The sequence below is a fragment of the Typopeltis vanoorti genome, chromosome 1 (assembly GCF_054136105.1).
Source record: "Typopeltis vanoorti isolate ZY-2024b chromosome 1, IOZ_Tvanoo_1.0, whole genome shotgun sequence".
Taxonomy (NCBI): Eukaryota; Metazoa; Arthropoda; class Arachnida; order Uropygi; family Thelyphonidae; genus Typopeltis; species Typopeltis vanoorti.
The window spans coordinates 72,987,834-73,011,474 of NC_143549.1; the positions used below are offsets into that span (position 1 = coordinate 72,987,834).

Consider the following 23,641-nt stretch of genomic DNA (forward strand, 5'->3'; position numbering starts at 1 on the left):
GTGGAGATATGAGTCTGCAAGATATAAAGTGACCAGGGGTGTATCACAGGGATCAGTTTTTGGTTCAATATTATATTCAATATTTATATTAATGAAATGGGAAGGATTTGACAGGAGACATGCAGCACTTGCAGAATAATCTGAAAAGGCTGGAATTGTGGGCATGTGAAATTATCAGTTCTTGGGGGAGATTCAGTTCTTGATCCACTTGGAGGAGACCACACTCCTACCAGGCGCGTCCCCCGGGTGGCAGATGGGGGAAACCCAAATGGGTTGCTCTGAATAAAGAATAAAGAGTCGTGGACCAAAAGATGTAGCAGAGGCATGGCAAGCTGGCTACATTATTATGCCAGTAACTTTCATGAGCAGGAGAAAGTCTACAAACCGAGATAGTGCTACTGCATATGGGACAACCGACGCGCCTACTCAAAGACCACAAGTAGGTGAGAAATCAGCAATGTGGTCAGCCAAGGATGTGAAACATGTAGCCACCTTCAACATAAGATCACTATACCAACCTGGAAAATTACAATTAGTCCAGGAAAATTTAAAAAGACTGAAATGGAGTATTTTAGGTTTATCAGAGACACAGTGGTGTGGAGAGGGATTCATGGATTTACCAGAAGGAAGACTGTACTTCTCAGGAAGAAAAGATAACATACACAGAGAAGGAGTTGCATTACTAATTGAAAAGAAACTTACACACTCAGTAATTGAAATAAATCGAGTGTCTCCTAGAATAATAACAGCCAAACTTCAAGCAAAAGAAAAAAGGTCAAACAATTAAAATAATCCAAATATATGCACCAGACAGTAACCATTCAGAGGAAGAAATAGAAAATTTCTATGAAGAACTACAACAGGAAATAGATAATCCCAAAAATAGAGAGCTCATGATAGTGATGGGAGATTTTAATGCTAAAATAGGACAGTTCACAGCAGACAAAAAAGATGTGATGGGGAAATTTGGATACAGAGAGCTTAACGACAGAGGAGAACAATTACTCCACTTCTGCAAAGCAAATGATCTAATGATTACAAACATATTGTTCTATCAACGCCCTAATAATAAATATACATGGACATCCCCAGATGGTAATATAAAGAACTGCATAGACTATATCATCATAAACAAACAATGGAAAAGATCAGTAAATAATGTACGAACATTAAGAAGTTTTGATTTTGACATTAACCACGAAATATTAATTGCCAAAGTGAAGATAAAATTCAACAGGAAAAATAATATCAGAAAAGAAGAAAACATCAACCTATCAAAACTAAAAGATAGCTCAAGCAGAAGTCGATTTTTAGAACAGATGTGCTTGAAATTAAAACCCTCCATCTTACAGAACAGTGGAAAATACTGGGAAGAAGGAAAAGAAACAGTGTTATCAATTGCAAAAGACACTCTAGGTTCCAAACCCAAAATAAACAAACAGTGGATAACCCAAGAAATCATAGCTACCACAGAAGAGAAAAGAGAGGCCAAGATACTTGTAAACCAACAAAACAATGAAGAGAATAGAGAAAAATACAGAGCACTAAAAAATAAAGTTGATAACCTATGCAAAAAAGCCAAAGAAAAATGGTTAGAAGAAAAAGCTAAGAAATGCCAAGAAGCATACCAACAAAACAACCTAAAAGTCTTCCATGATGCTGTAAGAGAAATTACAAAGGAATTCTCAGCAAAAGCAGTAATAATGATAAACAACAAGACGACTGAAACCGGGAATATTGAATAAATAAGAAAAATCTGGTCAAACCATTTTAAGACTATCTTCCACCAAGGAAACAAAACTACAATGCCAACAATAGAAGAAAATAATGATCACCCAAAAATTTTACAAGAAGAAGTTAGATACGCAATAAAACAGATGAAAAACAATAAAGCACCAGGCATTGATACTATCCTTACTGAACTGTGGTCATATGGAGGCAGCATATCAATAGAATATTTAACAACCCTATTCAATAAAATACTACAAACAGGAGAGATCCCAGATGACTGGAGACCTGGAAAGATCATTCCAACATACAAGAAAGGAGACAAAAGAGACTGCAGAAATTACGGACCAATCAATTTACTCCCTCACACCTATAAAATATTCATAAGAATTATACAAAATAGATTAAAAAACACCTACGAAGAAATGATAGCCATAGAACAAGCTGGTTTCTGAGGAAACTATTCAACAATAGACCAAATTTTCACATTGCACCAACTAGCAGAACTCAGCTGGAAAGACCATAAAGAACTATATTGTTTTGTGGACTTTAAACAAGCTTTCGATAACATCAACAGAGAAATCCTTCTCAAAATTCTACTAGAAAAAGCAATAGACAAATATATAATACAGTTTCTGATAAAATATTACTCTAAGACAAATGCAATAATTAAAAAGGACACACTCACAACAGAACCCATAGAGATCCAAAAAGGAGTAATGCAAGGATGCCCATTATCCCCATGCCTATTCAACATATATCTAGATGAAGTTGTAAAGAAAGCAATAGACAATGAGCCTGGAATCAATGTCAGTCAACGGTTTAAACATAAATAATATCAAATATGCAGATGATCTCGTCCTTCTGGCAAAAACTCCAAATGAACTACAAAAGTTGATCAACAAGCTAAACGAAACCTGTAAAACATATGACATGACAATACAAAATTAATAACGGAAAAAACTCACGTACAAAGATTATTTAATAGTATAATTATACTATTATTTAATAGTATAATTATTTAATTATACTATAGTATAATTATTTAATTATACTATTAAATAATCTTTGTACGTGAGTTTTTTCCGTTATTAATTTTGTATCGATATGTCTACACACGGTATACCTCTTTTACAACATATGACATGACAATAAATATACAAAAGACAAAAGTGATGAAAACAGGGAGGAACAGAACTACCATCTCAGCCACCCCCTAAACGGAGAACAAATAGAACAAGTAGACAACTTCATATACCTTGGATCAAAACTAACAGAAACAATAGATGAACTCAAAACAATCAAACACAGAATAGCAATAAGATGGACCACCATGGGAAAATTACAGAAAATCTGGAAAACAAACAAGATATCTAAACAAGCCAAAATCAAATTATATGAAGCAATAATTATACCAACAGTCATCTATGGAGCAGAAGCGTGGACAGTTAAAAAAAGAGAGGAGAAAAAACTGATGGCATCTGAAATGAAATGCTTAAGAAAAATAAACAGAACAAGTTGGATAGAAAAGAAAACAAACATCACAGTCAGACAAGAACTATTGTATAAAAAGACAATAATAGAAAAAATTAGAAAACAACAACTGAGATGGTTTGGACACACTGTACGCATGGATGCAGACAGACTTCCTAACGTCCTAATCAATACTTTTCCAACTGAAAAAAGAAGACCTGGAAGACCAAGAATTACCTGGCTGAAATTAATAAAGAACATCTCGGGATGCAGAACATATAAGGAACTTTTTCAAACAGCAAGGAATAGAGAAGACTGGAAGATCCTGCTCAAGAGAAGACTCAACCCGTCTTAGACGGAAGAAGAGAAGAAGAAGAAGAGAAAATTATGGTGTGATGATGTGATCGTGATATACAAAGTAATAATATATTTGTGGGATTATGCTAGAAGAAACTGAACAGGTCAGGGATACTGGAATTTTAGTTGGTAGAAAACTGATGATCAAGACTATATAGCAAAGATTGCAAAAACCACTCAGAGGATGAAATAACATTGACATGAAAAGATAAGGAAGCCATTTTGACTCCTTACAAGGCATTCATATGACCTCACCTGGATTATTGTGCATAGATCTGGCCTCCTGGTTTCCAAGATGGTGCAGGCATAGTGGAAAGGATGCAAAGGAAAGTGTTAAAGATGATGTCATATACAAGAAGATGGAATTTTTCATTTTATGAAGTAAGGATAAGACAAGAGGGCACCTGTCAAAATTGAGAATAAATGTAGTCAAGAAAGAAGTAACAGCTAGATTTTTCTTGCATAGATTTGTGAGTGATTGTCCTTTCCTCGATGAGCCCTGAACTCCCTGGAGGTCTCTGATGATGATGATAATAAAAATATGTAAGAAAGCTTTCAACAAAATCAGTTGAGTAGTATTTGGGAAAAACTGAAAGGATTTGAAAATAAGAAAGAATCAGATCCAGTAGCAAACAATAAAGAAAACAATGAGTGATTCAGAAAGGGAAGCACACAATGAGGTTGGTTGAAAAAGAAGAAACCAAACAAAGTTCCTGGCAAGTATGTCAATGTGTGCCCTGAGAGAATACAAAGCAGAATGAAAAAGATCAAAGTTGTTTTATGGAGATATTATGCTCTTAAATAAATCCATTACAAGTCTTGATAATTAACTGAACCGAATAACTGTTGTAACAAAAAAAAAAAAAAAAAAAAAGACACACTATGCCTTTATGCAGGAATATAAAGATATCAAATGCATTGTCAATGGAGACCTACAGAACAAGTAAAATATTAGCCATTAAAGTACAATTTAGTGACGATAAGAGAAGTGGACAACTAGTGAACAAATTTAATGAAATAAGAGAAAAATCACTCAAATCATTAAACCAGTGTTTGATTAATTCCTTTCAATATGCAAAATCCTATTAGCACAAGCATCACTTTAGGTGCTTATGGAATTGAAAGCTGCATGAGAAATAAACAGCTGATCAAAAACTATAGATCACAGATATAAGAGCTCTGATAAAAATTAGAGGAGCAAACAAATGGCAAAATCAAGTTAACAATGAAGATATTAGGTATGGTTGCCTAATGGAGGAAACATCAGCTAAACAGGTTTGATGCCAGGCTGTCAGGAAAAAGACAAGCTCTAGGTGTACGATGCAGTTAGTAATGCCCTAGAAGACCAACACATAATATCTGACAATGTTGGAGACCTTATAAATAACAGATTAATTTGGAAGAAACTTGTTGATAGCTAGTTATAATATCAATAATGTAGTACTGTCATGTCCTGTACATCTCGTCTCTGAGGGTTTATATCAGGAATCAATGATTAGTTTCATATTACAGTTTTATTTTCTACTGAAATTAAAATAACAAAAATAGAAGTTAAGCAAACTGAAACTGATAAGAGAAAAAATTAATATAAATCATCTTGCTTTTTAAAATGTTTTCCAGCAATTTTTGGAAATATGTAGGCAACAAGAGTCCAAAACTAAACTAAAATCAAGTATATTTATTTAATATAAGATTTGATAAGTTTAAATAAAACAATAACAATTTTTCTTGAAAGATACTTGCATCCCATGTAATAGTAAGACTGCCAGCTTTACCACCACCACCTCCTACATTGGACGGATATGCATGAGGTCTATCTTTCTCAGTGTTATACTGCGGACTTGGGTCACTAGGAGGACCTTGACCAAGCTCACTGATGGCAGACACCCTGAACATATATGTACTCCATGGTGAAAGGACATTATTTAAGTATGTCTCTCGTCTACCTGTTTCTTCTATTGTTCTCCAGTTTGTTGTATCTGTATAAGAAAAAAAAATACAGATAAAAATCTAGTAACTCATCAAATTCCTGATTATATCATGAAGGAGAATGTACAGGATACTATGTAATTATATGCTATTATATATAGTGTATATTCTTAAATATAAAGAGCCAACAGGCTTCATTTCAGCGATATAAACATTAATTAGATTAAGGGGATATTAGATCCCACATTGTTTTAAAACCGAATAAGAAACTCAAAGATTGGAATCAGAGAGTTTCATGCTGAATATAGTATAAAAAACTATAAAAGTATAGGCAAATACTAGCGTAAGCTGAATGCAAGTAGTCCTAGAACGTAGTACAAACACGGGCAACTCATTGCAAAGGTGGGGAAAGTCCTGATCACTATTCTTTGGTATTTACCATAATGTAAAAACACATTTCCTAGGAAATGTATGCTGTTATTACATTATGGTAGGGAGGTCACTACCCAGACCGGTTTCAGCCTTTATTGAGGCTTCATCAGTGAGTAGCTAGAACAAATTATTAATACCAAAGGGTATAGTGAAAAGAACTTATATACTCTGCTATATGAGTTGTCCAAAAAGGTGCACCCATTAAGTTACTTAAATATTAAGAGCTAACAGGCTTCATTTCGGCCATATAAACACATAAAGACATTCCCTCTGCCAGTGTGGATGGGTTTTCTGTAAACAGAGAAAACCAAAGATCCATCAAGCTGGCGGGTGATTAAAGTGTCTAGGAAGGGGAGGGTGTTGTTTTCCTCTTTTTCTAAGGTGAACTGGACTCTAGGGTGTTGGTTGTTTAAGTGTGCTAGGAAGGAGTGGAGTGTGTCTGAGCCATGTGGCCAAATAGCAAACACATCATCCACATAACAAAGCCAAATAGTGGGTTTTTGTGGGGCAGAGTTTAAGGCTTTCTCTTCAAATGTCTCCATAAAGAAATTGGCCAAAGGTGGGGAAAGTGGTGAACCCATGGCTGTCCAAAATTGTTCGTTGTTAATTCCGTAAACTAATTACCAGTTATGTCTAACCAACGTATAAGTCTTGCTACTAGAATCATGATCATCCACGGAGATGCAATCGCATGAAAGGCCCGTCAATACGGCAAATTGAGGTTGAAGATATCTAGGCAAACAAATCGTCTGACATTCCTAAAACGCGGCAAGAAAGGAATTCGAAAAAATACGTAGTCGGCAAGTGAAAAAATACGAAAACCTGACAAAGACTTCTACTTCCATACCTCAGCCACCACTCAACACTGTAGTCAACCTCTCGTCGGCAGTTTTAAAGCCTGAAGCACTCACCGCATTTTCACGTGGTCACAATTTTGTCCTAGCTCCTAAAAGGATACCTGCTGAAGAAATCATGATCCAAATAGAGCGTGGAATTCGCAACCTGCCTAACCATATCGCCAACAACGTAAGACTGGATGTAGTCGGTGTTCTCACTAAAGCCAAACCTCCAAAATCCAACTTATCCAAAAACGAATATACAGCCCTACAAGAATTGAAAAACAACAAAAAAATAGTAATCACCAAAGCTGATAAGGGAAGCGCCACTGTGGTACTCAATCAAAAAGATTACAAAGGTAAGCTAAATTCTTTAGTACTAGACCGTACTACTTACCTCCCCACTGAATATAATCCGACCAGCTCTCAGATTAGAACTATCCACAGACTCCTTAAGAAAGTCACTTCTTGGCCTGTGGAAGTCACCAACAAACTTAAACCTTATAACTCTAGACCCCCCCCCGATAATATGGACTCCCAAAAATACATAAACAAAATGTGCCATTGCGTCCCATAGTAGATGGCATTGATTCCCCCACATATAAATTAGCCAAACATTTAGCCAAAACGCTCACACACTACACTGGCAACACACCATCACACATAAAAAACTCAGCCCACATTAAAGCCAGTATAGAAAACTTCACACTCCAACACACTGACATAATGGTCAGTTTTGACGTCTCCTCCCTATTCACTAATGTCCCACTCAAAGAAACCTTTGAGCTCATCCAAGCCAAGTTTCCTCCCGATATCTCAGCCCTATTTCAGTTCACAATGAACTCAGGCTATTTCGTTTGGCAAGGAAAGTTCTACAAACAGATAGAGGGTACAGCCATGGGTTCACCACTTTCCCCACCCTTGGCCAATTTCTTTATGGAGACATTTGAAGAGAAAGCCTTAAACTCCGCCCCACAAAAACCCACTATTTGGCTTCGTTATGTGGATGATGTGTTTGCTATTTGGCCACATGGCTCAGACACACTCCACTCCTTCCTAGCACACTTAAACAACCAACACCCCAGAGTCCAGTTCACCTTAGAAAAAGAGGAAAACAACACCCTCCCCTTCCTAGACACTTTAATCACCCGCCAGCTTGATGGATCTTTGGTTTTCTCTTTTAAAGAAAACCTATCCACACTGGCAGATACATTCACCAGCAATCCCCCCCCCCTCACAACAATATGGGGTGATAAAAACACTATATAACAGGGCAAAATTAATCTGCTCAGATGACAAGGCCCTGACTATTGAACTAAACCACATCCTCAACACTTTCTTGCCAATGGCTATAACCCCCAAAAAATCCAAAAAATACTAAAACTTGTCAACCACAACCCCCTCCCCCCCTCCACAATAAAGATTACACCAAGTCTATCACCATCCCCTACATCCAGGGCACCTCTGAGAAAATAACCAATATCCTCAAAAAATATGACCTTACTTCCTGTTACAGACCATATAAAAAGTTGGCATCCCTTATCCGCTCTACCAAAGACCAACCACTTCCCCTAGACCTACCTGGTGTATACCTGGTGTATACCAGCTGCAAGGGACCTGGTGTATACCAGGTCCCTTGCAGCTGCAAATTGTCCTACTTTGGCCAAACAGGCAGAACAACAAATATCAGGATTTCAGAACACCAAGACTACATCCGGTTTCACCAGTACAGCCGCTCTGGGCTGGCAGACCATGCCTTAGATACCCACCATAAAATTTGTTGGAAGAAAACAAAAATAATTCATTGCAGCAAGTTTAAATACGAAAGATTATTCAAAGAATCTTCAGCAGCTCTAAAAAACGTACCTAACCTCAACAAATTTGGGTGCACGAAACTGCCCCAAATTTGGGAGACTTTCATTATGAGAACTTCAGCCCAACTTCCAAGACTACCAAATTAGCCCGCAAGAGGGCACCATTAGGACTTTAGGAACAATATCAGTTTGAAGGTATAGTGGGTCCTGAACAGAACCCTCCTTCAGTCTCTGGGTCATGCCACATTCATTTCAGCAACATGTTCTCAATGTTGCTGAAGCACTCTCCTTTCAAGGCACACTTCATCTTTGGAAAGAGGAAAAAGTCTGTGGGAGCCAAATCTGGTGAATAGGGGAATGTTCAATCACACAGACCAACCTTGAAGTCAGAAACTGCTTCACAGGAAGCATATAGTGTATGCATGCATGTTGTTGTGCAACAGAAATCAATTTCTCTAGCTTTCATCACATTTTCATTTGTCCATGCAGAAACTGGCCATAGCATGGTTTATCCTCCAGGAACTCTCTCCCTTCTTTAAACATTCAAAACCAGTGGAACACCTGTGCACAGTTCAGAAAGCCATCGCCATAAACTTTTTTTTTTATTTCTTGGTACACTTCTGTAGCAGTTTTTCCTAATTTACAGTAAAATTTTATCACAGCGGTTTGCTTCGTGACTTGACTTCTGACATGCTTCACTCACATACTCTTACTTCAATGGTTGCAAAAATCTGCTGCGTCACCCAACTTGAAAGTTGCACTTACTAATATGCTTTAGCAGTCAAAAACTATAAACATGTTTGCTACTTTTATTCAAAAGGTCTGTCCTGTAAAAAATCAATCTCATTATTTAAAGGGCACATTGTGTATTTTAAGCAATATCATCACCTGAGGCGTCCAGAGACTCGAGGACTCATTGAGGGAAGCCATACATCACCCATATGTTCATACGTTCTCTTAAACTCATTCGCACTAGATGCGCTCACCACTTCAACAGGCAAACTTTTCCACTCACTCCTCTTACCCCTTTTTTAACTATGCAAAACACAATTTCCATTGGTGCCTGTGTTTTCTCTCCCCCACCTTCCATATAATGAAAAATTCATCATATGATATCCTATAACACTGATTCAGAAGTTCATAGACTCTCTATCATATCATCCTGCTTTCTCCTGTTAACCAGGATCTGTAGTTAACATACTGCTAATCTGTCCTCATAATCTACATTCCATAGTCTCAATATAATCTTTGCACCCTTCCACAGCTTCTTTATCCCTCTGGAATCCAGGAGACCAAATATGTGCACAGTAGTCCTGGTGCAGTCATATCAAGCCCTTGTAAAGAGGAAAATGACTTTCTTACAATTACATATCAATGTTAGTTTCAACATCAATTATCCTCCGAGTTGTATTTGCAACTTTTGCAATGCGACCTTCGCACATCAGTGTCCTATCCACCATAAATCCAAGATCCAGCCTCATCAATTTTTTTGTAGCATAATCCCACCAATATAATATGCCATCGTAGATGTCATTGCACCAAAGTGCATAACTTTGCACTTACTAACACAGAATTGACAGTCACCATTTATCTCCACTTTTCCAGCCTATTGAAATCATTCTATAAGTGCTCGATACCATAGCATCCCTGAATACCCTGCCCATCTTTTCATCATCAAACAACAAAAAAACAACAAACTGATTTTACAACAAAGCATCTTTCTGTAAAACTATCTCTTACTTTAAGGATCAGCTTTATCCTCTTGCACATCCTGAAGTATATAAAGTTCCATGTGCTTGCATTTTCATCTACTTTAGAGAGACCAGTAGATCTGCTTTGAAGAACATGAAAACTATTTGCTATCACTGGCACAAAATGCTCTGCATACCCCATCTTCACACATGATTAAATGGAAAAAAGACAACTGTGCTGTACAGAAGTCAATACTAGTCTGAAAGACTAGTTTTAGAATCAGCATCAGGTACTAAACACTCCCCCCCTAACTTTCAATAAGTATGGTTACAGTAATTTACCAAAGATATGAGAGAGACAATCATTTTAAGATCACATAATCTGATGTCTCTGAATTCAGTTCATTTTATCTGATCACCAGAGAGTGCCACGACAGAACACTGGTTCTTTTTGGTAAACAATTACACACCAGAATCCAAACAGCAGTCAAAACAGTGGACAGAAGCTGGTTGTTCATCGCTAAAGAAGACAAAGTTGGTTCCATCAGCAGGAAAGGTCATGGCAGTGGCGTTTTGGGATGCTAAAGGCATTTTGTTTATTAATTATCTTGAAAAGGATAAAAAAATAACCGGGGAATATTATTCCGATCTTTTAACCAGACTAGACAAAAAAATTTGTGAGAAAAGACCTGGTTTGCGGAGGAAAAAAATCATCTTTCATCAGGACAATGCACCTGCCCACAAAGATGTTTTGGCAATGGGAAAATTAAGGGATCTTCACTATGAATTGTTGGAACATCCACCCTATTTCCTAGATTTGGCTCTCTCTGACTTCTATCTCTTCCTCGCTGGGTCAGCGTTTTTCTTCGAATCAAGAGGTGATTGCAACTGTAGAGGGGTATTTTGCAGATCTTACTGAGAACCATTAGATGGATGGGATAATAGTGCTTGAGCATCGCTGGAATAAATGTATTAGTCTTAAGGGAGATTAATGTTGAAAAATAAATATAATTTTGAAATTATAAATTCGTTTTATTCGGGGGTGCTTAAGGGTCAAAGCTGTATAACTGAGAGGAGACCTCCACATAGCCTTTAAAGGAATGCGGAGAACCGACCAGGGCTTCTGACCTAATGTCCAATCCTCACCTTCTCGTGGTGCACCCTGTTGGGTATCTACTTTGATACTGAACGAACGAGGATGGGCTGGCAATTTGGGATTTAGCCGACCAAATTGTATTCTTATTGGTTAAACCAAAATAAAAAATGATGGTACAACATGACAAAATTTCATGCCGGCTGGGGCGTCGCCCGGTTAAACAAGGCCCCCGTTGTTTTCGCCAGGGAACCAGGGCGAACAGCGAAAAGTCAGCTACTGGAACAAATCTGAAAACAAACCCCAACTCAACATCACCAGAGTTAAAGATCGGTACTATCAACGTAAGAAGCCTGAATGGCAAAGAAATGGAGCTAGCTGAGGAATTAGATAAGTACCAGATCGACATAATAGGGGTGACTGAAACAAAAAAGACCAAAACTGGTGAGATCTTTCTGAGCAATAAATACAAAATGTTATATTCAGGCAATAACAATCAAGGAAAAGAAGGAGTAGCCATAGTATTCAACACAAAATACGAGGCTAATCTTCTTGAATGGCAGTCAGTCTCAAGTAGAGTAATGTGGGCAAATATGAGAATGGGGAACTGGACAATGAGACTTATTTGTGCCTATGGTCCCACAGAAGGTTCTACTAAGGTAGAAGTGGAGGAATTTTTTGAGGCTTTAGAAAAAGCAACTGACACAATGAAAAAGGAAAAGTTGATCCTTGTTGGGGATCTAAATAGTAGAGTAGGAAATGATTGTGAGACATACAAAAATATTTTGGGAAAATTTGGAGAAAAGAGCAAAGCTAATAATAATGGCAAATATCTGTTGGATTTCTGCTCAGGACATGGACTGGTTATTACTAACACCATGTTCCAACATAAAAATGTGCACAAATTCACATGGAGAGAAGAGGCTAGGAATAAGAAAAGTCTCATTGACTATGTTATTGTTGATAGTGATGTTTTCTCCCTGGTGCAGGACACCAGAGTGTACAGAGGATTTGAAATTGGAAGTGATCACTATTTAGTCTTGAGCAGGATAAAATTGAATTTCATATTGAAAAGAATAACATGTAAGAAAGTTTTAAAGCGAATAAAAGTTGAGCAGCTCTCAGATGTAAACTGTAGACTAAAATACAGAAATATTATTGAAAAGAAAATGAAAGAGTTTGAGAACAGGAATCAAACCTTGGAGATTCAGTGGCAAACTCTGAAGGAAACATTGATTGATTCTGCCAGAGAGGCATGTGGTGAGGTTGTATGCAAAGATAAAAAAATCAGAACTCCCTGGTGGACACAGGAAGTTAAAGAGGCAGTGAAGGAAAAGAAGAAAGCATATCAAAAGTTCCTGGCAAATAAGTCAGCTTTTACTCTTACAGAATACAGAGACAAATGTAAGAAAGCTAAGCAGTGTGTAAAACTAGCTAAACAAAAGTCATGGGAGGACTTTGGCAAGAATATAAAAAACAAATATCAAGAAGGTGGCAAAATATTCTGGAGGTTGTTGAAGAAGCTTAGGAATGGAGGAAAGAGTGCTGTAAAAGGAATTAGAGATGATAAAGGTGAAATGAAAACAGGAGAAAAAGATATCCTTGAAGTATGGAGTAATTACTTTGAAAAACTGCTAAATGAAACAAGCAGTGATGACAGCACAGTGATAAAAAACACTGACCAGGCATGCAGTCAGGAATACATATCCATACTTGAAGTAGAAAAAGCCATCAAAGGCTTGAAATGTGGAAAGGCAGCAGGAGTAGATGATATTCGACCAGAAATGCTGAAGTATGGTGGTATAAGAGTCTTACAGTGGCTGCACTGCATAGTTCAGAAAGCCTGGACAGAGGGACGAATTCCCGATGATTGGAGTAGAGCTCTCATAGTACCCATATATAAAAAGGGAAATAAAACTGAATGTGAGAATTACAGAGGTATTTCCCTACTGAGTGTTCCTGGCAAGATCTATGCAAGTATACTTGAGAAACGGTTGAGAAGAATTGTGGAAGAAAAGCTTGGTGAAGAACAAGCTGGATTCAGGCCAAATAGAGGCTGTCAGGATCAGATCTTCACTTTACGACAAATAGTCGAGAAAGCATGGGAATGTAACAAAGATCTGTATTTAAGTTTTGTCGATTTGGAAAAGGCATATGACAAAGTGCCAAGAGAGAAGCTATTCAATACGCTGCAGTTATATGGTGTCAATGGGGCATTATATCAAGCAATACTTAGTCTTTATTTGAGTTGTGAGTCAGCAGTTAGAATTGAAGGAAGTACAGGAAGATGGTTTAATGTTAAATCTGGTGTGAGACAAGGATGTACATTATCCCCTCTGTTATTCATTATCTATATGGATCACATTATGAAGGAATGTGGTATTAAACCTGATATCAAAATTGGAGATGTTAATGTCAGCTCTTTGCTTTATGCGGATGATGTTATACTTCTAAAAAATCCAATACAAGTCTGCAAGATTCTCTGACTAAATTGAATAGCTGTTGTAATAGATATGGTATGAAGGTCAGCAATAAAAAGACAAAGATAATGAAAATAGGCAGAATCATTGAAAATGTCAACTGTGTTGTGAATGGAGAACCTGTGGAACAAGTAAAACATTTCAGCTACTTAGGCACAATTTTTAGTGAAGATGGTAAACTAAATATAGAAATAGACAACAGAATCAGCAAAGCTGGTATCGTGGGAAGTCAATTGAATAAATTCATATGGAATAAGAAAGAAATTAGTCGGAACACTAAATTAGCTGTATACAAGACTGTGTTCAAACCAATTTTAACTTTTGGATCTGAGAGCTGGGTCAGAAGTAAAACACTTGACCAAAGACTAGAGACCGCAGATATGAGAGTCCTGAGAAAGATTAGAGGCGTGAACAGATGGCATCAATGGCAATATCATATTAAAAATGAGGATATTAGGAAAGAACTTGACATTGTCAGCATCCAGGAATGCGTTAGCAGAGCTAATCTCAGATGGTATGGTCACTTAAATAGAATGGGAGAGGAAAGATTAGCAAAACAAGTGTTCTCTGCCAGGTTTGCAGGAAAACGACCCAGAGGAAGACCAAGATATAGGTGGATTGATACGCTACAAAGTGCCTTAGACGATAGAAATATAAGATCTGATAATGTTGGAGTCTTGACAAGTAACAGACTGATTTGGAGGAAAATTGTAGATAGGAAGTTAGTAATGATGTAATTTTTTCATGTAGTACTGTCATATCCTGTACACCCCTTGAGGGTACATGGCAGGAATTTGATGATGATGATGATGATGATGATAAATTCGTTTTTTCATTGTTAGGCCGAGAACTTTTCAGACCATCCTCGTATGTATATGTATATATATATATATTGTGTGTGTGTGTGTGTGTGTGCGTGCGCGCACAAGTTTTAAATTATCTGATTTAAATGAACAAGTGATGCCATCTGTTCATTGTGACAATGAACAGATGGCATCAATGGCAGAACTATGTTAAAAATGAAAATATCAGGAAAAAATTTGATGTTATTAATATTTAAGAATGTGTAAGTAGATGAATTAGATGTATGTTAAGACTATCACCATTATAGTGCTTCAATGATCTACACAGACAATGGATGAAGATGTATGGTCACTTAAACAGAATAGAAGATGAAAGATTAATAAAATAAACTCTGTTTCCATTTGAAGATTAGCATGGCACAAGACATCTTAAGAGTGCCACTAAATGGAACATACTACCACACAATTTTAATCCAAAGTATCTGGACATAACCCTAGACAGAACTCTTTCCTTTAATAGACATCTCTTCAATATTGCTGCCAAAGTCAGAACTATAAATAACATACTGTATAAACTTGCTGGGACAACCTGGGGGACTTGGGCTCCCACATTAAGGACATCTGCTCTGGGCCTCGTTTACTCAACTGCTGAATACTGCTTAGCTGTCTGGCTGAACAGTGCACACATTAAATTAATTGATACTGTGTTGAATCAGACAATGCATATCATTTCTGGAACAATAAAGACTACTCCATCATATTGGCTACCAGTTCTGAACCACATACAACCGCCACAATTATGACGGCAAGACAACCTGATTCGTGAATATAACAAAATTTGCCAGAATCCACTGCTACCTATACACTCTAATATTGACAGCTTTATATCACAGAGGCTTAAGTCCTGACACCAGACTATTATAACAGCACAACGACTTGTCACTAAGGGCTATGATGCAACAATAGCTGGCAGATGGAATGGACTGCCAAATCCCCAGTAATCTGGCAGACTGACTTTAACCAAAACAGCTCTCATCATCGTTTGACCTACCTCGAAAAATATGGACCTCCCTGAATAGGGTTCACACTAACCATGGTAGGTGCAGAGCTTCCTTATTTACTTGGGGAATAAGATCAAACTCATCTTGTGACTGTGGTGAGGATAACCAAACTATACAACATATCACATTTGACTATCCTCACAGAGCCTATATGGGACCAGTAACTGACTTCGTAACAGTTTCTACAGATGCTGTTGATTGGCTGTCGAAATTAGACATTCGATTTTAATTTTATGCTTATTTGCGTGTGTGTGTGTGTGTGTGTGTGATTACAGCGTCACTTCACGCTATTGTATTCTTTTATGCATTTTGTTGTCTTGTACATTGGTTTTTGTGTGTGTGTGTGTGGTGGCATATGAATGTATTCTTCTTAGCCAAATGCTAAGAAGAATACATTCATAAGTGTTTGGAAAAAAAAAAGCAAGAAAAAGAGACAGGTGGCAATCAAAATATAGGTAAGTTGAGCTAGTCTCAGAATACTTTAGAAAATCATATCAGGCTTAAAAAATGAAAGGCCAATACAGAAGAATCTTTGAAAAGAAATTATTCATGAAAAAATATTAGTTGTGTTAAACTATCATAATATTTGGTATAGCTGTCTGAGGATAAACTGGGAGTGATTTTTAGTGTTTGTATAAAAAAATCCATACAGAGTAGGCAAGGCCATTTTATCCCTATCCAACCTTTGTAGACTGAAAGTCAGTTAGACTCAGCCACTCATATAGTTGGTCTAACACTATCACTAATTTTAAACAGCATCTGGTGAAGAGAAGTGGATAAGTGCCACCATTTTGTGGTATGTAATCCCAACGCAATATACTGCTGTTTGAAATAGTGTGGGTTCTATGGTCAATTTTCTTGAGTTTATGGGAAAAAGAAAAAAGGAAAAAAAAAACTTACTTAACTGTGCCAGTGACTGACTAACTCGGGAACTGGCTAGAGAAAGGTTCAGAAAAAGTTCCTCTAATCACTGACTAGAGCATCTTTCTTTAGACAGCCTAGCACTATGGATGCAAATACCATTTCCACAGTGCTATACATGCCTTTAGTGTTTGTAGAAAGAAATAATATAAAATAAAATTTATATAATTGCAGTTTTATTGTTAAAGTATAAAGCCAAAAGGATTCGTTTCAAGAGCCTGTATGGTAGCCTTAATAAAAGGCTAACACATAGGCTTCTGGGAAGAGCTTGTGTCTATTAGGTAGTGCAAACCAAGGTAACTGCAATGCCAACAGTTGCATTCTTATTTGGGCTATAAAATGTGGCTGAATCCATAAAATCCTCCATTTTAACATAATTGCAATTTTATATAATTTCATTTGAAAAATAAAGATTTCTTTATACAAAAAGTAACAAATATGTATCTAACTTTCATTTCAAAGTTAGGCTTTAACAGTGAGAAATATTCTTCAATATCTTACTTGAATTAAGAATAACCCAAGTGTGATTATGATTAGTTCTGCCTTCTACTGTATAAGCTAATATACGTCGACCATTATCAGATCCATCACTCCAATTAATGCGAGCTGAAATATTAGTTAATCCCTCTGCTTTAACTGCTCCAGGGGCTCCAGGAGGTCCTTCATTTAGGAAGAAGTAGGAAATCATAATTATCAAAATGTCAGAATTCAGAATGCTATGAAATATTAATTACAAAATTTTATGAAATCAATGAAATTATTCATGCTACTGAAATGCTCTTTTTAATAATCGTAATCAAGTTTGAGCACAGTTAATAGTTGGAAGGGAATCAATCGTTCGATGCTGTTGGCACATTCTCCCTCGATGAGTCTTTGGACTCCCTGGAGGTGTCACATAATAATAATAATAATAATATAATTTTAATAATCATAGTCATAATTATGATATATTTGATTTAACCACCCAAATGGCCACATGGATAAAATATATTAAAAATATAAGCTTTGAATCCATGTTATCACAATAGTATCCGATTTTTATTATATTAACTCTAATGGACACTTCAAATTCATGTAATTATGTACATATATACATAATTTGGTGGTTAACATAAAAAATATGATATACTATATATAATGAGTGGAAAATTGCATTACATGATTTATTGATTTTCAAAATAATTTATATATTCACCAAACACAGTGAAGTTTGTTAATTGTGACTGTCAAGTTACAATCAAAAGCTGTAAATAATATATACCTTTCTTCCTCTCGTATGAAGGCAAACAATGCTATTTTAAAATTATTATTCATTTTTTCAATCTAGGGCTAGAATATTAAACATCTAACCACTATTCTTTAAAGGTACCTGTGGCATGACTATAAATGATAAATTACATGATAACCACAGTAATTAACTTTAAATGAAATGACAGTACAGATATTTACTGTAGTAATCGTGTAATTTATTGTTTATAGTCATGTCCAGGGACGACTCGTGCATAGGCACTGCGAAACTGCAGCACCCCTGATTTTTCTCGATATATAAATATATTTATTAATTTATTTATATTTGCTTGTAATATTTAATTTTATCATCAACAATCCTATACAATTCTTATTTTATATAAAAAATAATAAAAATCCATCTTGTAGCACTTAGAAGAACGAAGGACGTTAGCAGCACTGTGTTTACCACAGTGTCATATTGGTACGCTGCAAGCATATGCACGTCACAGTGAGATGCAAGCTATTAGCGTAATGCGGCACTTCCGTTCCACTGTTGTTTATATGCAGTTTGCACTAGTAGTAGAGTGTTCATAGTGCTTATAGTGTTTACTCCATCTCTTTAAATATTTGGGCATTACAATTAAATGATTTAATTGTAATATCTCAAAATTGTAAATCCATTCCTTTAATTAGAATTAAAGGAATAGATTTTATTTTTAAGTAATTTTGAATTATACTAAACTGTATAATTTTATTGATAATAAACAATATTTTTTCATGTTAAATTTTTTAAAAATTTTTACCATAATTTTGATATTTTATCCAAACACGTATACACTGTACTTACAGTGTGTATGTATATTTTGAAAGTTGCAGCACCCTCACAGTTTCAAGCCACGAGCAGCCACTGGTCATATCACAGGTACCTTTAAAGATTAGACTTATTATCCTTCATGGGGGAAGAATTCACTAAACAAACAGGCATGTTAGGAAAATTATCGGTTTTGCAAGATAAGCTTTACGCTCAGATTGCCTTTCTCAAAAAAAGTTACAACACGAAAGCTATACCTATGTTTGCTAGATTTAGAGAAACTATTCGTTCACCTGGAGCTCACGTAATTTATATTCGCACAAGTATTCCCTTGATACCGAACCAACTTCAAGCAACTAAAAAGGATTTAGCATCTAATATTCAGTCTATTTTAGATCTTGAAAGAAGGATTTCAGCTACACTGGATGACAAATTACTGGATATCATTCTACGTGTTTCTAAACAATCTTTAGCCCGTTCTTATGAAAGACATTCCTGCAGACTGATGCAAAAATATGAATCTTTATACCATATGTAAAAAATTATTTCTGACAACACTCCTACTAATAAATGGATTGTGAATATTTCTGGATGCCCATTGTCTGATGCTGAAACTAGTGTATTGGCTAAAGGCCATGACGTTGCTGTGGTACATAAATGCATACCATATCTTGATTTTTTGCATAACATCAAACTCAATCTGTCGGAACTTTCCAGATGCTAATAAACTACACTGAAGTTGCTGCTTCACTTTTTAAAAGCAAATTACCTCCACACAATTTATCTAGTGCTGAAATCCGTGCATTGTTTTCATTAAGACAAGAGCAATATATCTATTTCAAAAGCAGATAAAGGAAAAGCTGTAGTGGTAATGGATAAGGCTGACTATGAGAGGAAGATAGATTGCCTTTTACAGGATACCTCTACCTATCAAAAAATTAGTTATAACCCTGCAAAAACACAAAATTAAACAATTAAATAAGCTGCTTCGTGAAGTTGTTAGTTAGGATCAAAATACTTTGGACAAGGTGCACACTCATTTTGGAAGAACTGCTTGTTTATATGGTCTCCCAAAAATTCATAAAGAAGGTTATATAGTAAGACTCATCGTGAATTGTATTGACTCTCCCACCTACAGAATTTCTAAATTTCTGTCACGTTTATTAACAACCTATACTGAACAATCCAGATCATTCATCAAGAATTCCATACATTTTCTTGAGAAAATCAAGGATATTCAAATACAAGAGTTGGATTTGTTAGTCAGCTTTGACATTGTTTCTCTCTTAACCAACATTCAATTATCTAACACTGTTAATTTACTATATGATGATTACCCTCCTGATATTGCAAAGATTTTTGAATTTATTATAGAATCAGGACATTTCAGCTGGAAAAAACAAGATCTAAAGACAAGTTGAAGGTACTGCCATAGGTAGCCCTCTGTCTTCACCTTTGGCAAACTATTTTTTGAATCATCTCAAAGATACCTTGTTTTCTCATCCATTCATCCCCAACCCTGTCATTGGTTTCATTATGTTGATGATGTCTTTGTTGTTTGGTCTCATTTTGATAATGAACTTACCACTTTCCTACAACTGATCAATACCTCCAGTAATTTATCAACCAGTGTTTATCAAAAACCTACCTTTACTGGCAAATACATTCATCAAAAGTCTGCTCATTGCGCATCTCAAAAAATTGGTGCTATCAAGTCTTTAATTAATAGAGCACATAAGGTGTGCTCCTCTCCTTCAAGCTTACAACAAGAATTTCTCACTAAGAAAATGTTAATGGAATTTAATGGTTACAACCATAATCAAATCCAGCATATAACTAACTCCTATGTTCCAACACCTTGGTATTTTTTAACAAACTGCAGAGTTCCAATCCCTCATATTTCTGGCATCTCTGAAACTGATTGGTAGAATTTTGAAGACATATCATCTCATTCCCAGATATTTTCCTATCAACAAAATTTCTCATCTGCTGCCATCTACAAAAGAAAAACTGTCACCTCTATCATTAGCTGGCATTTACCAGATATCTTGTGAATGTAATCTAACATACTTTGAGCAGACAGGGCAGTCCGTGGAAAAAAGAATTAATGAACATTAATATTATATTGAATACGTGAAAACTCAAAAGGGTTTAAAGGGTCAAAGCTGTACCACTGAGAGGCTCCACATAGCCTGTAAAGGAATGTGGAGAACCAACTAGGGATTCTGACTTAATATCCAATACTCACCTTCTCGTTATGCCCTTATTAGGTATCTACCTGAATACTAAAAAATGAGGAAGGGCTGGCAATTTGGGATTTAGCTGACCAAATTCCATTCTTATTGGCTTAAACCACAATATAAAATGATGGTACAACATAACAGAATCTTAACGCCAGCTGGGGCATCGCCTAGTTAAACAAGGCCCCATTGTAAGGTTACTTACCTGGTTACCAGGTAAGTAACCTTATAAATGTTACCAGGTAAGTAACCTTATAAATGTTACCAGGTAAGTAACCAGGGCGAACAGCAAAAAGTCAGCTACTTGAACAAATCTTGAAACATACCCCAACTGAACATCACCAGAGATCAAGTACAGTACTATCAACAAAAGAAACCTGAATGGCAAAGAAATGGAGCTAGCTGAGGAATTGGATATAAATACGATCAAGATAATAGGGGTGACTATAAAAAAACCGACCAAAACTGCTGAGATCTTTCTAAGCAATAAATACAAAATGTTATATTCAGGCAACGATAATCAAGGAAAAGAAGGAGTAGCTATTAGTATTTAACACTAAACACGAGTGAGGCTAATCTTCTTGAATAGCAGGCAATTTCAAGAAGAGTGAGGTGGGCATAGAATGGGGAACTGAACAATGAAACTTATTTGTGTCTATGGTCCCACAGAAGGTTCTACTAAGGTAGAAGTGGAGGAATTTTTTGAGGCATTAGAGAAAGCAACTGACACAATGAAAAAGAAAAAGTTGGTCCTTTTTTGGGGATCTAAATAGCAGAGTAGGAAATGATTGTCAGACATACAAAAATATTTTGGGAAAATTTGGAGAAAAGAGCAAAACTAATAATAATGGCAAATACCTGTTGGATTTATGCTCAGGACATGGACTGGTTATTACTAACACCATGTTCCAACATAAAAATGTGCAAAAATTCATAGAGAGAAGAGGCAAGGAATAAGAAAAGTCTCATTGACTATGTTATTGTTGATAGTGATGTTTTCTCACTAGTGAAGGACACCAGAGTGTATAGAGGATTTGAAATTGGAAGTGATCACCATTTAGTGTTGAGCAGGATAAAATTGAATTTCACATTAAAAAGAAGAACATATAAGAAAGTTTTAAAGGGAATAAACGTTGAGCAGCTGTCAGATGTGAACTGTAGACTAAAATACACAAACATTATTCAAGAAAAAATGAAAGAGTTTGAGAATAGGAATCAAATGTTGGAGATTCAGTGGCAAATCCTGAAAAAAACATTGATTGATTGTCTGCAAGGATAGAAAAATCAGAACTCCATGGTGGACACAGGAAGTTAAAGAGCCAGTGAAGGAAAAGAGAAAGCATATCAAAAGTTCCTGGCAAATAATTCAGCTTGTGCTCTTAGAGAATACAGAGACAAATGTAAAAAAACTAAACACTGTGAAAGACTAGCTAAACAAAAGTCATGAGAAAACTTTGTTAAGAACATAGAAAATAAATATAAAGAAGGTGGCAAGATATTCTGGAGGTTGTTGAAAAAGCTCAGAAATGGAAGAATTAGAGATGATAAAGGGGACATGAAAACTAGAGAGAAAGATATCCTTGTTGTATGGAGTAATTACTTTGGAAAATTGCTATCAGGAATTAAAGAATACATATCCATATTTGAAGTAGAAAAAAGCCATCAAAAGCCTGAAATGTGGAAAGACAGCTGGAGTAGATGATATTTGACACCAGAAATGCTCAAGTATGGAGATATAAAAGTTTTACAGTGGCTGCACTGTATACTTCAGAAGGTCTGGACAGAGGGACAAATTCCAGATGATCGGAGTAGTGCTCTCATAGTACCCATATATAAAAAACGGAAATAAAACTGAATGTGAGAATTACAGAAGTATTTCCCTACTAAGTGTTCCTGGTGATATTTATGCAAGTATACTTGAGAAACAGTTGTGAAGGATTGTGGAAGTGAAGCTTGATGAAGAACAAGCTGAATTCAGGCCAAATAGAGGCTGTCAGGATTAGATTTTCACTTTACAACAAACAGATGAGAAATCATGGTTCCAAGAGGAAGTTATTCAAGTCCAAAATCCTCTCCCCTTCCCGGTTCATCATTTCCACTCCATGGCCCCCACGCACCCTTTCACAGTCCCTATTTTGTTTACCTATGTGTCCGTTTAGGTTTCCTCCGACAATTACCATCTCATTTTCTTTCAGTTCCCTCATTTCTTCATCTAGCACGTTCCAGAATTCATCTTTCTCTTCTGCTGTACAGCCAACTTGTGGGGCGTATACACATAAGACGATCAGTTGTTCTTCTCCAAGACTCAGTTTCATTCGCATGATCCTGTTGTTCCTGCTACCCACTTCCAGTACGTCATCCTTCATTCTGCCACACACCACAATTCTGACTCCATTTCTTCCCTCTTTAATAGCTCCAGAGTAGAACAATTTATACTCGTCTCCTAGTTCCTTCGCCTTTTCCTCCTTCCATCTTGTCTCCTGCACACATAAAATGTCCAACTTCCTCTTCCTCATCATGTCTGCCACCTCTCTTCCCCTTCCAGTCATGCTTCCAACATTCAATGTTCCCACTCATAACATTCTCTCCACTTGCCTGGGCTCGCTTCTTTAACTGCACCTGCCCTTGATGCGGTAGCCCTCGTCCACTTCTCGCAGCTGTAGGGTGATATGGCTGCGTATCGCTTAAGGGGTACACCCTAGCCCTTGTATCACTTTCTTTTAGACTCATCTGATCAAAGCT

The 23,641-nt window shown here is 36.4% G+C and overlaps 1 protein-coding gene across 1 annotated transcript in view; it reads right to left on the minus strand.

Moving 5' to 3' along the window:
• Positions 1 to 23,641, minus strand: part of Cont (Contactin) — a 458,021-nt gene that overhangs the window by 107,057 nt on the left and 327,323 nt on the right. Inside the window, exons 16-17 of the mRNA XM_090391248.1 lie at positions 17,120 to 17,278; positions 5,302 to 5,537 (exon numbers count right to left, since the gene is read on the minus strand). Of these exons, the coding sequence (XP_090247374.1) occupies positions 5,302 to 5,537; positions 17,120 to 17,278 (395 nt within the window). The remainder of the gene's footprint in view (positions 1 to 5,301; positions 5,538 to 17,119; positions 17,279 to 23,641) is intronic.